At 38.5% G+C, this 14,083-nt stretch overlaps 1 protein-coding gene and 1 long non-coding RNA gene across 5 annotated transcripts; one reads left to right on the forward strand and one right to left on the reverse strand.

The window, feature by feature from the left end:
* The first annotated feature begins 129 nt into the window (after window positions 1-129).
* LOC133850657 (probable phospholipid-transporting ATPase IIB) lies at window positions 130-13,691 on the forward strand. 2 transcript variants are annotated; one of them, XM_062286797.1, is made up of 6 exons: window positions 130-1,528; window positions 9,834-10,671; window positions 10,744-11,524; window positions 11,588-12,932; window positions 12,996-13,069; window positions 13,129-13,691. In XM_062286797.1, the coding sequence occupies exons 1-6, from the start codon at window positions 879-881 to the stop codon at window positions 13,260-13,262; spliced, it is 3,822 nt and encodes a 1,273-aa protein (XP_062142781.1). In that variant the 5' UTR covers window positions 130-878; the 3' UTR covers window positions 13,263-13,691. The 2 variants fall into 2 exon arrangements, with proteins under 2 accessions (XP_062142781.1, XP_062142782.1); XM_062286798.1 differs by lacking the exon at window positions 130-1,528 and adding an exon at window positions 8,505-8,931.
* LOC133850660 (uncharacterized) lies at window positions 3,597-6,503 on the reverse strand. Of its 3 annotated transcripts, none has more exons than XR_009895677.1 (3): window positions 4,941-6,479; window positions 4,138-4,249; window positions 3,597-4,064 (listed from the first exon to the last, which is right to left on the reverse strand). It is a non-coding gene; the product is annotated as an uncharacterized LOC133850660 (long non-coding RNA). The 3 variants fall into 3 exon arrangements; XR_009895676.1 differs by having other exon boundaries at window positions 3,597-4,089; XR_009895678.1 differs by lacking the exon at window positions 4,138-4,249 and having other exon boundaries at window positions 3,597-3,908; window positions 4,941-6,503.
* Window positions 13,692-14,083: the final 392 nt, after the last annotated feature.

Here is a 14,083-nt window from a genome sequence, read left to right on the forward strand (position 1 = left end):
CGTGCAAGAACATATATATACTAAATTATTTAACAAAAAAATTTATTTGTTTTTGTTATATTGCTCTAATATCCAACAATGTGATAGATTTAAATATTCCAATTGCTGCTCTGCTATTAAGTATACGTGTGTTTTAATGGAAATGTGTGTGTGTGGCCCGGGCCATGGCCTTCTACTAATAAAACTGAACGACGCGTTGTTATTGTTTTTGTCGTTTATTGTTGTCGCGAATAGTATGCTGTAGACTGCCAACCGGTAGTACAATCAATTGCTCATAAATAGTTATCAATGGTAGCGCTTGATTATTTGTCTAAGCATTACACAGTGAATTTCAAGATTGTGATAACTAGATGACGTCGTCCGAGGAACGCCCGCATTTCAGTTTCTCGAGCAGACGCGAATTGTTAATACCTTTAACGCTTTGCAAAGTGAAGTTCATAAATGTTTACGCGCCTAAATAAAACACTTGATAAGGCAACGCCAACAGCAGCTGCACGTTTTGTTTACCCCGCAGTCAAAGCGTTGAAAGTGGTCGTCGTATAATGCATTTGCGTTATTCTATTGGAGATTGAAAACGTGGCACGCTGACGCCAAGTTAGCAATAACAATAACAACAGGGAAACAAACAAAAAGCTGCATTTAAAAAATAGAGAGTGAAAGAGAGACAATTAAAGGATAAAGCAACCACTGGGAATTGTTTGAACGCTGTAAAGAAGTCAAAGAAGATTTTTATAAATGTTTCGCAAAAAGCAAAAAAAGTCACACCTGTATTAACTAAAACTTGCGCTCGCTTCCACTCTCTCTCTAGCTCGCTCTCTATTCACCTCTCTTAGACTCAGACACACACACATACGCAATCAAAGAAGCTCTCTTACGCCATGACTGATAACGAGCTGCCTTCGACGCTACGTGACTTCGACGAAGAGAGCGAAGAGACTGATTCAGAAACTGAATTGCTCATACGACACACAGGCAGCAACATCGACGCTGTCATCGCTAACAGCAACAACAAAAGCAATAGCAAGTACAACAACAACAGCAACCAGAGACGACGCAAAAGCTCAACTGGTTACAGCGGCATTGGCGGCATTGTTAGCCCCTCTAATAACGGCGGCAGCGCCAACACTTTTCTGGGCAATCTATTCAGTCTTGGCTCAGCCGCCGGCCAGATACGTTATAGAAATGAGCGGAGTCGCGAGCGCGCCAAATACTCAAATAGCAACAACAGCGGCAGTGCATCGCGAGACATTACGTCGACGGGTGGCGCTAGTGCAACGAAACTGGCGCAACTAACAAAAACGGGCGCCAGCGGCGTCGATAGCTCCGCGTCGCATGCGACAACAGCAAATGTCACCGCCTCCTCCGCCTCAGCCTCAGCCGCCGACACTGCAGGCAACGCATCGAACGGTATTGGCGCGCATACGGTGATCGATCCCGAGAACGGCTCTTCCACGGTATTCTATCAAAACAACAGACGTCGCAGCAAGAGTCGCAGCATCTCCAATGTCTGTAAAATGTGTCTCTGCAGGTGCGTAAATGAATCACATGGACACCGTTGCGTATACATAATATATACATACATATATGTATATATATGTGTATGTATTGTTGTCCATCATTGTGTTTGTGTGTGTTGGCAAAACAGCTGTTCCGTTATAATTGTATTTAATTGTATGTTCTTCCGTCTGGTTCAGTGATCGATATAAACGAGCTTAAGTGTACCAATATATGTATGTAGGTTTGTAGTTTATTGAAACTGAAAACAAAATAAATGAATGTTATCTTAAAATCAGATATATGCATAGAGCTAGGTAGAGAAATATGTATAATGAAGCTAAAATGGCATACGCATACTGGTAGGGAAATAAACAATACGAGACTTTGGCCTTTATAAAATGTAAAATTGTATTTTATTATTCCCATATGGGAGCTTCTCAAGGGAGTACAAGTAAAGTCAAAATCACCTAGGCTCTTAGCCGATCTAGAAAACATTTTTTTTTTTTATAATGTATTAGATTAGAAAAGAATTGACTTCCTCTCTTTTGATTAGACTTCCTGTTTGCATCACACACTAAAGAGATAGGTATTTTTTCCAACAAGTCAGCCATACGCTAGCTACCTCAAACATCTTAAAACCTTTCTTGGTAGGAAGTTCTGCTCCAGCGACTTTGTTTATTATCGTGTTGGTTTGTCTGTTGTTTTATGACGTTAGCACAGGGCAACAACAAGAAAAACAATTGAAATTCAAACTACGAAATGAAAACATTTCGAAATGCCGCAAGTAAAAAAAAAATCCAACAACAATAACAAATGAAAATTGCAAAGGCAGCCAAAATTGTTGATGAAATGTTTCTGAGAAAACGTTGTATTCATGTTTGAAATGCGAGTAAAATTATACACACATAATGTGTTGCACATATTGCTGAGAATGTATATATATGATTTGCATATATATATTTATATATTTACTTATATGCTTACATGTATAGAAAGATATATTTTTAATTTGCTTAATTAGAAGAAAGACAAGGCAAAGAAAGAGCAGGCAAATGGAAAAAGAGCGCACAGAAAATTCTGCCGCTAAAACAAATAAGATGTAGGTGACTAGAAAATACCCTGCACCCTAATCATCGAAAAAACAAAACATTTGTGTACCAAACTATCTTAAATTCGTCCAGTGATCGCCTCTTGAAAACGTTTCCGTTCACACGGACGCAAAACAACTCAATCAGCAAATGGAGTACGAGGTTTAAATATTCCACAATTGTAGGCGAAATAGAAATCGATAACCGTGATCGACAAAGTACTAAAACTGAATTGAATCGAATCCGTCAGTAGTTCTGTTTTCCACCACATTGAGTTGATGCCTGTGCTGCCAACCATTCCAGCTAACTCTGAGGGAAATGGAAATTTTTAGGTAGGATAGAAACAGAAACTGAAACTAAAAATACACTCAATACAATGACAAAGCACTGTGCGACCGTCACATTTCACACGCCAAAACATTTCAGCAAGACTTTAATTGTTTTGTTGTGGGCTTCCTACAAATTGGTGGATGGGGGTCTCTTAATAAATTTGCATATGTAATCGATTTTTGGCGTGAAGCTTCTGTAGTGACTTAACTCGTTTTTGTTTCGTGTGCTGTATTGGATAACTCTTAAATCCAAAAACAGCTAAAAATGAGTACGTGTCACAAATTTGTACTCGAGCAGTTAAATAAGTATGGCCCTAATCTAACTTGTGGGTTTTGTTCGTGAAATATCGTATTAGGCGATATATAGGATGTAGATCTAGTAAAAAGAAAGGAGTTGCATTAATAGATTATAGCAAAAGTAAAGAGATACTTTCTTTCTTCAACAAAATTCTCAACATTTAATTTAATAGATCAAATAAGTCTTTAAAGTTTAAACATTTGTGTGACTTTAAGCAACCTGCTCCAAACTGTTATTTAATTAAAATTTGTGAGTTTTTATTCAATCATTAATTATTGCTATTGCAGCTTTTTACTATTTCTTTAATAACTGTAAATTGCTTTTAAGAAACTGCTCACATATTCATTTAAAAAAATTCAATATTTAAGAGAGCCGAATTTCAAATCGTGTTTGAGCGAGCTCGTGCCAAAATTTGGTAATTTATTAATAATTTTTTGTTATATCGTGTCACGAAGGGAAACACGACACGCACCCGGCTAGCTTCTCGAATCGAGACTACGGAAACCAGTTTGCTTAGATTTAGATTCAAGGTTTCTAAAATACAACAAACGGGTTCCGCAGCAAAAAGTCGCATCCAGTATAGCATTCTTTCTTTTGGGTGAATTTTTTTATTTTTCATTCTGTTCATGCCGAAAATTGAAAGTTATTTGCCCTCGTCGCTTATCAAATCGAGGTCGCACTGCTGAGAGAGTCCGTCTGTGGAGCAATAATAAATGCAAAAAGCCGCAACGCTTAGCATAGTTCATCCGAGTTTTGTGTTGGGTAATACCCGCAATTCGAATATGTACTGTACAGTCTCCATCACAAGCTAAATGTACTCATAATAATCTCAAAACCATAGCCAAAGAGTACCTGAGAAACAAGTCATTGCTTGTTGCTAAATATGTGGAACACACAACTATGCGAGCGTATGAATAATACTCACCATTATGTACAGCCTGACCTATTCGGGATACCCAAAATTCGGTATTAACATAATTGAATTCTTATCAACGATAGATAGTTTGCTGCATTAAAGTAATTGAATTCATATCTGCCTAGGGTTACGTCAAATTAATAATATGAAAGTAACTAATTTTGTTCATGTGACCGAGTTCTATTTTTACGAAAACAAGTAAGAAAGCTACTGTCGTGCATGCTCGACTATGAGATACCCGCTACCAATTTTGAGTAAGAGCAAATTAGTGCAGTATACACCAAACAGTCATTCTGCAAAAATACTAATATATACTAAATGGTATATTTGGTATATTGGTATAGTACTATATTCAATATATTCCAAAGAATTATAAAAAATAAATAACTATAACTTATATCGCATCCAAATTTTTAAGAATCACAAATACTGTAATTATTATTGTACCGACTTTAGTTTCAATATTACTCTTGTTATGGCTTGGCTATGGCAAACTTGATCTAGGTCTTCATACGGACAGAAAGGTCAAGAATATATGCACATACTTTATGGGGTTGAAGATGACTTCTTCTGTTAAAGTTAATAATAATAAATAATAATAAAGTTAATAATATGCTTCTACCGTAAGGGTATTTAGTAAGTAAGAAGTTTTCAAAGATAGAGGTAACAATTTTTGATAAATTTCTTCTTTGCAATATTTTAGTTTTAGGTAAATATTCAATTATTAGTCAATATTTACAAATATTTATTTAAATAATGATTTTGTACAAGTGTTGTCTACAAGAAACTGGCCCTGAGTTAGTTGTGCTTACCATTTACCATTGCCATTGTTGTACATACATATGTTGAGTTGTAGTCTCTTTACCGTCTCTTTTGACACTTGTTCGCAATTTTTGTTTGGGTGTTTCTTTGAAGGTCTTGTTGCTGTGCCTAACCCAATTACCCAACTGAGTTAGGCCTTTGTTTTCCATGCTCACCTGCAATTTATTCCAACGCGTTACCTGTTATATGAAGCTCGAAGATTTTGGCTAGAGATTGCAATACGGCTCCACTTGAAGGCATAACCAACTTTGTGGAAGCAACGAGCCGTTTCGTTTCACTCCCCTTTCTATGAACTTTTATTTTGTAGAGTATTAGACGAAAGTATGCGTTTCCATTAAATGCGAGCAACGACACGATAAGACTCTAATATTTCAAGCAATTTTGAATGATTTATATAGTTTTTGGCTTGAAGAAGTTGTCATTTAAATTTGGATAAAGTCACCAGAAATAGTTGTATAAGCGTATTTAGTGCAAAACAGATCATGCTGTGATTCTAAGTCGATTTTCTATAGCATAGAATTTCTTCGTCGCCAGTTAAAAGAAAATAATAACATAGACAATGGGCGAGTGAAAAGTAAGAATCGTCGACAGAAAATCGCACAAACAACACACTTTCTCATAAATACCGCAAAAGTGTCGAAAGACAGTAGAATTTTCTCTTGGTTTTTTTAGTCGAGGCGTGTCAAAGGAATTAATTTGAGACCAGACAATGAGCCATTGACTGACTGATGGACTGTTGAACCGACGGTCTGATGAACGACTGCTTGTGAGTGAGTGAGGCGCATAATTTATGCGCCACTTACCACCTGTCGGTTACCGCTAACCAGAGGCAACTTGTAGGTGGATGTGGGGAGGAAACTCACACCAACTAATTTTAATTTTGTGTGTCAACCAGCGACTTGCTCCTCTATTGCTCTGGACCGACCCACGACGATACGCCCCAAATCGCTTGGTTGATTTCTGTGCAAAATACGAGTATTGGAGAGCAGCAATCCAAAGAGGTCTGCCCGCTGATTCCGACAGTTCTATGAACTCAGCTAAGCTATAAATATACTTGTGTGCTACGATGGGTCTAGTAGTTAGCCTCGGGACCCCTCCAAAGCTCCGTGGTCAGACGCCTGAGCTGACTTGCTTTGCCTTATTAACCCACATTGTCGGCTGCGGGTGAAACAATGAGTCGTTTCTTTTACCAACTCTTTGCCGAGTTGTGGTCATACTATACACAGAGTCATACTACAAATAATAACATTAGGCGTTCCCATTGACGGGCCCTGCAAATGAATCTGGAGCATTGGCTGATGAATGGGGAATAGGGAGACGTGTGTGGGAATTGGGAACTAGGGTCTAGTCATGTTGTCGCTTGAGTTAGAGGGCTGTTTGGCATGCAAAGTTGTGGCTAAAAGAAATGGTAAATAGCGCATAAAACAACCATTTCACCGGTTGCTTGGGAAAAAGCCTCTTACCACATTGAATGTAGCTCGTTTGTGTAACCAACTGCATTTGATATTATGCATGTGCACGAAATAAATAAATGCTTTGTATTTCTTTTCTTCTTTTACTCTCGCTGTATTCATTCAGTCCCGTTAACAATTATTGCTTATTTCCCAAAAAAAAAAAAAACAGTTTTTAAAACAATTAAAATATTATCAATGTGCCACTGCTAAATTCTTGGAAATATTTTAAGGAACCGATATTTTCAATAGCATCAATTTTGCTGAATAAAAAAATATGAGACAATAGTTGATCGATACCATAAACAGCTTTTAAGTCGATTGGCTTCAAAATAAAAATTATTTATTCAGCATTTTATATTTAGCGCAAATTCTTTTTAAATATCATCATTAAATCTTTCAGACTTGTTTTAATCAAAAGCTTTAAAGGTCCGGTTTATAACAGAGTGCGAATGTTGTCAGATAGCTACTTCGCGTCGATATATTTATTTATATACTATATATATATATCAGTACAAAACATACAAAGGTGATTCTTTTATTATAAATTATCTGTATACTTTATGAGTAACTCAAGAATAGTAAATACGGGTCTAGACTTTACTTTTTTAACAGGAAAGAGAGTTAAATCCATTTATGTTTGACAATCAACAATAATGTTAACAACTGTTCTAAGTTTTGGAAGTGTTTCACAATTTTGTTTTTCTTCTGAGACTTTATACTGAAGCGTGATTAATTAATGTTGACTCAAAAAAAGCGAATGCAATTCGTATGCAGTTGTTTACACTGATTAGAAGGGCAAGGAAACGATATGAAGAACGAATACAAATCTGCCTACTTTGAAGCTTGGCTAAGCAATTATAAACAAGAGAGAAAGCTACAGTCAAATGTGCTTGACTGTGAGATACCCGCTACCTATTTTGAGTAAGAACATAATATTTCGGTATTAATGTTATTATATACCAAATTAATATACCGCAAAAATAATATATCAAGTGATATATTAGGTATATTGAGTGCAAAATATACCAAATTGACGCCTTCTACACACATCCCGCCGTCACAAAGTTGTAATACCTTCTACCCTATGGGTAGCGGGTATAAAAACGCAGTAAAAAAATAAAATAAACGTAGCACGAGCTATTGAAACGGAACGGTGACAACACTGGCGGCACCAACTTTTGAAGTGCAATTTGCCTTGGTTGTTTATGAGTCAGACCAGGGTTAAATGAGATTGAGATGCCATGTGAATGTTCGCAATGTTTCTGTTTTCTTTTTTGTATATTATTTTACATCTGACAACTGACCCTTTGTGGGTACGAGCCTGACCGAGATCTTTGTCTTTGGTCATTTATCAATTTTCGAGCATTTTACAAAAATTAAGCACGTCGATGTCATTGAACCTTTCTGTGTTTCTTTATCATTTTTTATTATAGTTGTTGCTATTGCTGTTACTGGTGGTGTTTCTATTGTTATTCTTGTTGTGGCTCTTCACTTTAATGGCTTTGTCAGTTAGCAACTTTTTCTTATGAGATCATAACACGAAAACGTAGCTAGAATGCTTTGGAGACATTATTGACAAAACTTTTCTGAGGCACACTCTATTGGCATAAAAAAACGTTAACGGACAGACACGTTGACACGCCCAACGCCCGCAACATGAACAGCGAACGGAATGCCCATAAAGGCAAAAAAATAAAACAAGTTTACCCAGAGAGACTAAAGCAAACAACAAGCGATAAAATTATGCCAACCGATGGCGGTAGCCAAAGCTCTGGTGTTGATGATATTGCTGATCTCAGCGGCGTCTGACAACAGCAGCAATGAATACCTAACAAAGCTTATTTAATTAACACCGTAGTGTGAGCGCAGTCTGCACCTTTTTGACGTTTCATACATTTGCTTAACAATTGTCATTTTAAACGAGCTGCGAGCGCGCCAAACTTTCGGTGCTGCCAGATTGTTTTGACGTACTAAATGTATAGCTAGCTGTACTCTACCAACACTCGACTCGCGGCTTATTCATTAGTGCGTTCTCTCTTTTTCACTTGCACACGTAGGCTTTGTTATTGATTTCTCTTTGCAACCAGTGTTGTAAACAAGAAATGCTAGACGACGCAGTTTAGACACTGAATTTTCACTTGTGATTGATTTTTGCATGTAAAAGAATTTTAGTTTTTTGTGCTTAATAAATAACTACTAATGTGAATTGTTTAAAGTGATATGAGCATGTAGACGAATGTAATACGTATACCATGCACAATGTGCAATACTGTATAAAGAAAATTCAAATACAACAGCAACAACAACAAACAATAACGAGACAGCTGCTGTCAGAAGAACAAAGCCAGCAAAGGCAGCAGCACAAATAATAATTGGAAGTGTAGTAAAATTGAGCATTCAATATTAATTTAGTGAAGTTGCGCTGCAATATGGATGACGGCACTTCGCAAAGTTCGGCTGCGGCGCCCATGACCAGAGAAAACATCCCATTGCTGAATCGCCAGCGCAATCGTTGGTATTCATTCAGGTGAATCATCTCAATCCCCCTCACCCCGACAGCCGCTTCTGTTTAACACACATACTGAAAAATTGGTTTATCAGCATTATTCGCTTTATTGTCCGCTAGAGTGGCGTTGCATTGAAATAGTGGAGAGACGCTAAGCAGCCGCAGTAGCAGCTTAAATAACAACAATATTTTCTTTCTTATTCTTCACACATCCAAGCACACATACTCATGCATGCATAAACATGTGTGTGTACATTTCAGTATTGGTGTGTTATGATGCCTAACTTTTCAGTCTTATTTATTCAATTTTTATTATTGATTTTTTTTGTGGTCAAGGCCGTTTCCAATGAATTTACTTCCCATTTTATAATGAAATAATGATTGCATTTCAGAGTTATAAGAATAACCATTACTTATTTTCAAAATTTTTTCAGTTTGTTTTTTTTTATTGTAAATATTTCGTCAGAGAATTACTCATATTTATGAATGTTCATATTCAAAGGAATTTCGCTTCTTTTCAACTAATATCTTTGAAGGAAATAAGCCAGTAGAAGCCGAGTGAGAAAATTTGAGATTCAATAAATACTGAACTTTAGTTAAACATAAAAAATGAATCAATTTTATAGTTAGTTAGCTTACGATAAGCATTGTATTGTGGCATTGTGCAAAAATGACATCGTTGAATGCTATATAGGGCTCGTGTATTTCATAAACTATCCGACTTATGTTTATTTAAAAATATAATTTTGAAAACCTTTTAGTGTAATAATGGCAAACTCATGAGTGTGACAAATCGCTAATAATAAATAAAGCAGGAGCCTTATTGTTTTTTATGTTTACAAAGAAGAGTTTTATGATAATTAAACAAAGTTAACGAAAAAATTGGTTATGAGCAAGTATCAATTTATTTGGATTTCTTACAGTTGTTGGAAAAAATGGTTCAGGCCCCGCGAGTTGAGAGCTCGTAACGTCAACTTGGGCAGGCCAAACACTGAGAAGTTTCCTCCCAATGAGATTCGCAATCAGAAGTACAATTTTATAACGTTCCTGCCATTGGTGCTGTTCGAGCAGTTTCGCTTTTTTCTCAATCTGTACTTTCTGTTAATGGCGCTGTCCCAGTTCATACCAGATATCCGCATCGGCTATCCCTACACTTACTGGGGTCCACTTGGTTTTGTGCTGATGGTAACAATTTGCCGTGAGGCAGTCGACGATCTTCGACGTCATCAGCGGGATCACGAGGTCAATTCCCAAAAATATAAAAGGCTGTCAGCAACACATGGCAATGGCTATGAAATGGTGCCCAGCTCTAAGTTAAAAGTGGGCGATGTTATTATTGTGGAGAAAAACGAGCGAGTTCCCGCTGATCTTATTCTGTTACGGACTAGCGACCGGAGTGGATCGGTCTTTGTGCGTACCGATCAATTGGATGGTGAGACGGATTGGAAACCCCGATTGGCGGTGCCTTACACACAGAAACTTAGTAGGGACGCGGATCTATATAATATCGATGCTAGCTTCTATGTGGAGAAGCCACAGAATGACATTCACAGCTTCATTGCTACGTTCTGCATGACGGATGGTAGCGAAGACACTGGACTTAGTGTGGAGAACACGCTGTGGGCTAACACAGTTGTTGCTGCCGGCACCGCCACTGGCATTGTTATCTACACTGGATGTGAGACACGCAGCGTCATGAATAACTCTCAGCCACGCTCTAAGGTGGGATTGCTAGACACAGAGATCAATGGATTGACCAAGGTGAGTTTAACAACAGTATAATATACTCAGAGATACTGAATTTATCCGAGTGGATTTTATCTGTGAACATAGGTGTTATTCTGTGCAGTACTGGGACTCTCGCTGGTCATGATGATGCTGAAGGGATTCGGTGGTCCTTGGTATCGCTACATGTTCCGATTTGTGTTACTCTTCTCTTACATTATACCGATCAGTTTGCGTGTGAATCTCGATATGGGCAAGGCTTTCTACTCGTGGCAAATGCAAAACGATGACAACATTAAAGGCACTGTGGTGCGATCAACGACAATACCAGAGGAGCTGGGACGCATCTCATATGTGTTGACGGATAAGACAGGCACTTTAACACAAAATGAAATGGTTTTCAAAAAGATACATTTGGGTATCGTGTCACATGACGCGGATACCTTTCATCATATTGGGCAGATGATACAAAAGTTATCGGGTAATATACTGCAGCAGCAACAACAGCAAGGCAGCCTATCGAGCTCAAGCAGTGCGGGCGAAAATAAACCGATTATGTTTGCTGGCAATCGTATGCGTCGTCCCGAGGGATGGCGCGAATGGGAGGCAGTGCGTGCTCTGGCGCTGTGTCACAATGTGACGCCGGTAAGCGACGAGGAGGACAATCGTTCAGTGTCAACCGCTTCAACGGTAACTGGTGGCAATAATTCACCTACCAAATCTGTGATAAATATTGAGGCTCCTGGCAGTACAGACACGGAGCATCAGTATCAGGCCGCCTCACCCGATGAGATTGCGTTGGTTAAGTGGACCGAGCAGGTTGGTCTAACTCTAATAGCTCGCGATCTTAACACTATGACGCTGCAAGTGAAGACTGCCAGTGATGAGAGTGAGTATCCAAAACACCCACCTACACTGTGAGATCCATTTAAATTATTTCTTCTTTGCACAGATGACATCCTGCTTCACTATCAGATTCTGCAGCTTTTTCCCTTTACGAGCGAGAGCAAGCGCATGGGGATAATTGTGCGTGAAAGCAAGACGGGCCAGATAACCTTCTACTTAAAGGGCGCCGATGTGGTCATGTCCACCATTGTTCAGTACAACGACTGGCTAAGCGAGGAATCAGGCAATATGGCTCGTGAGGGTCTTCGGACGCTTGTCGTCGCCAAAAAGGTGCTTACCGAAGAACAGTACAACGATTTCGAGATGCGATACAATGCAGCTCGCCTGAGCATTACGGATCGCGTGGCCAAAGTAACCGCAGTCACAGAGTCGCTGGAACGTGAAATGGAACTTTTGTGTCTCACCGGTGTAGAAGATCGGCTGCAGGAGAATGTAAGACCTACCTTGGAGCTTTTACGCAATGCGGGTGTACGCGTCTGGATGCTGACAGGCGACAAGTTGGAGACAGCTTGCTGCATTGCCAAATCGTCACAATTAATTGGACGCAACCAGGGTCTCTATGTGCTGCGCTCAGTAAAGACACGCACAGAGGCGCATCAAGAGCTTAATCACTTTCGTCGCAAACAGGGTCATGCTCTGGTTATATCTGGCGAATCACTAGAGGTATGCCTGCAGTATTATCGGCTCGAGTTTCTGGAGCTGGCAACTGCCTCGCCGGCGGTCGTATGTTGCCGTTGCTCGCCCACCCAAAAAGCCCAAGTGGTGGCGCTCATCCAGAAACACACCCGCAAGCGCACATGTGCTGTGGGCGATGGGGGTAATGATGTAAGCATGATTCAGCAGGCAGATGCTGGAGTTGGCATCGAGGGACGTGAAGGTCGTCAGGCTTCGCTCGCAGGAGACTTTAGCATTCCTCAGTTCTCACACATTGCCAAGCTGTTACTGATCCACGGGCGGCGCAGCTACAAACGCTCTGCAGCCCTTTCCCAGTTCGTTATACACCGTGGACTAATAATTACAACATTGCAAGCAGTTTTCTCGGCTGTGTTCTATCTGAGCTCGGTGGCCCTTTATCAGGGCTTCTTAATGGTCGGTTATTCCACACTGTACACCATGTTTCCTGTGTTTTCATTGGTACTGGATCAGGACATTACCTCGGAGACTGCTGTCACATATCCGGAGCTATACAAAGATCTATCAAAGGGACGTAGTCTCAGTTATAAGACCTTCTTCATTTGGGTATTGATCAGCATTTACCAGGGAGGAGTCATCATGTACGGTGCGCTCATACTATTTGTGGATGAGTTTATACACATTGTGGCTATCAGTTTCTCAGCTCTAATTATGACTGAGCTCATCATGGTTGCGCTAACAGTACGCACCTGGCACAGGTAAATCAAAATCAAAACATGTTCACTCTATCCCGTTTTGTAATCATGTTAATTGTTTCACAGGCTTATGGTCTTGGCGGAACTATTCAGTTTGGCGCTTTATCTAATCTCGCTGGCTGTCTTGCATGAATATTTTGGTAAGATTTTGTCAAATGCATTCGCTTGTGATACCTTTTAATTCATACCTTTATTACAGACTGGGAATTTATCTGGTCTTACGACTTCCTCTGGAAAGTATCGCTCATCACAGTCGTCTCCTGCTTACCTCTGTATATAATCAAATTTTTGCGCAAGAAATGCTCGCCCCCATCCTATTTAAAACTCTCTTAGACGTGGAAATGGCCGTGCAATCCTCGAACTTTTGGTTATTGAAAGAATATCTACACTTTCGTAAATTATTTTGCACAGTTCTTATGTTGTTTTGTCCAAGTTCTGCCAACCACTCAACAAACCCCATGCGTGATATAAAGTGTAATTACTTACCTTTTGCTATCTCTCCCATCATGTTTTATTTGTACAATTTGTTAAACTACGCAAAAGTGAAATGAAAGTGATTTGTATACACATTTAAATGATGATTAATGTTTAAGTCGCAATAAACCAAATTATGTTACTAATTATTTAATGATAAAGTAAATGTATCTATGACTAAACCTGAAATCAATTATAAATGTATGAAAAAAATCGACAAATAGATTTTGTATTAAGTATTAGAAATCACAACATATTAATAAATACATCTATGATAACAATAAATAATTTGAATATGTATTATCAGTCATTAAAAGGGAAATGTATGTGGGCTATTGGAAAAGTAAATTCATATAAGTTCATTAATTATTGTTTTCTTTCCCAAGTCGAAATAAATTATGATTAATTTCGTTTACAATCTTTATTTACCACCAGTTTGTTTGTTGTTGGTTGTTTTAATACTAATTCACAATGCTTTGCTTTCAAATATATAATAATAATAGTTAATTATACTTCATATTATGAAAGTATATATGCGTATTTATGGTTTTGTTTTGGTATTAATACATGTATTTTTGTTGTTGCTAAGCTTATATTAATCATCCATCTATTGCCACTTTTAAAAGTTGGTTTTCTTTTTCATTCTTTTGTATGTAGGTTTTGTAATTAGGGTTATTTTT

The sequence above is a fragment of the Drosophila sulfurigaster genome, chromosome 2L (genome assembly GCF_023558435.1).
Source record: "Drosophila sulfurigaster albostrigata strain 15112-1811.04 chromosome 2L, ASM2355843v2, whole genome shotgun sequence".
Taxonomy (NCBI): Eukaryota; Metazoa; Arthropoda; class Insecta; order Diptera; family Drosophilidae; genus Drosophila; species Drosophila sulfurigaster.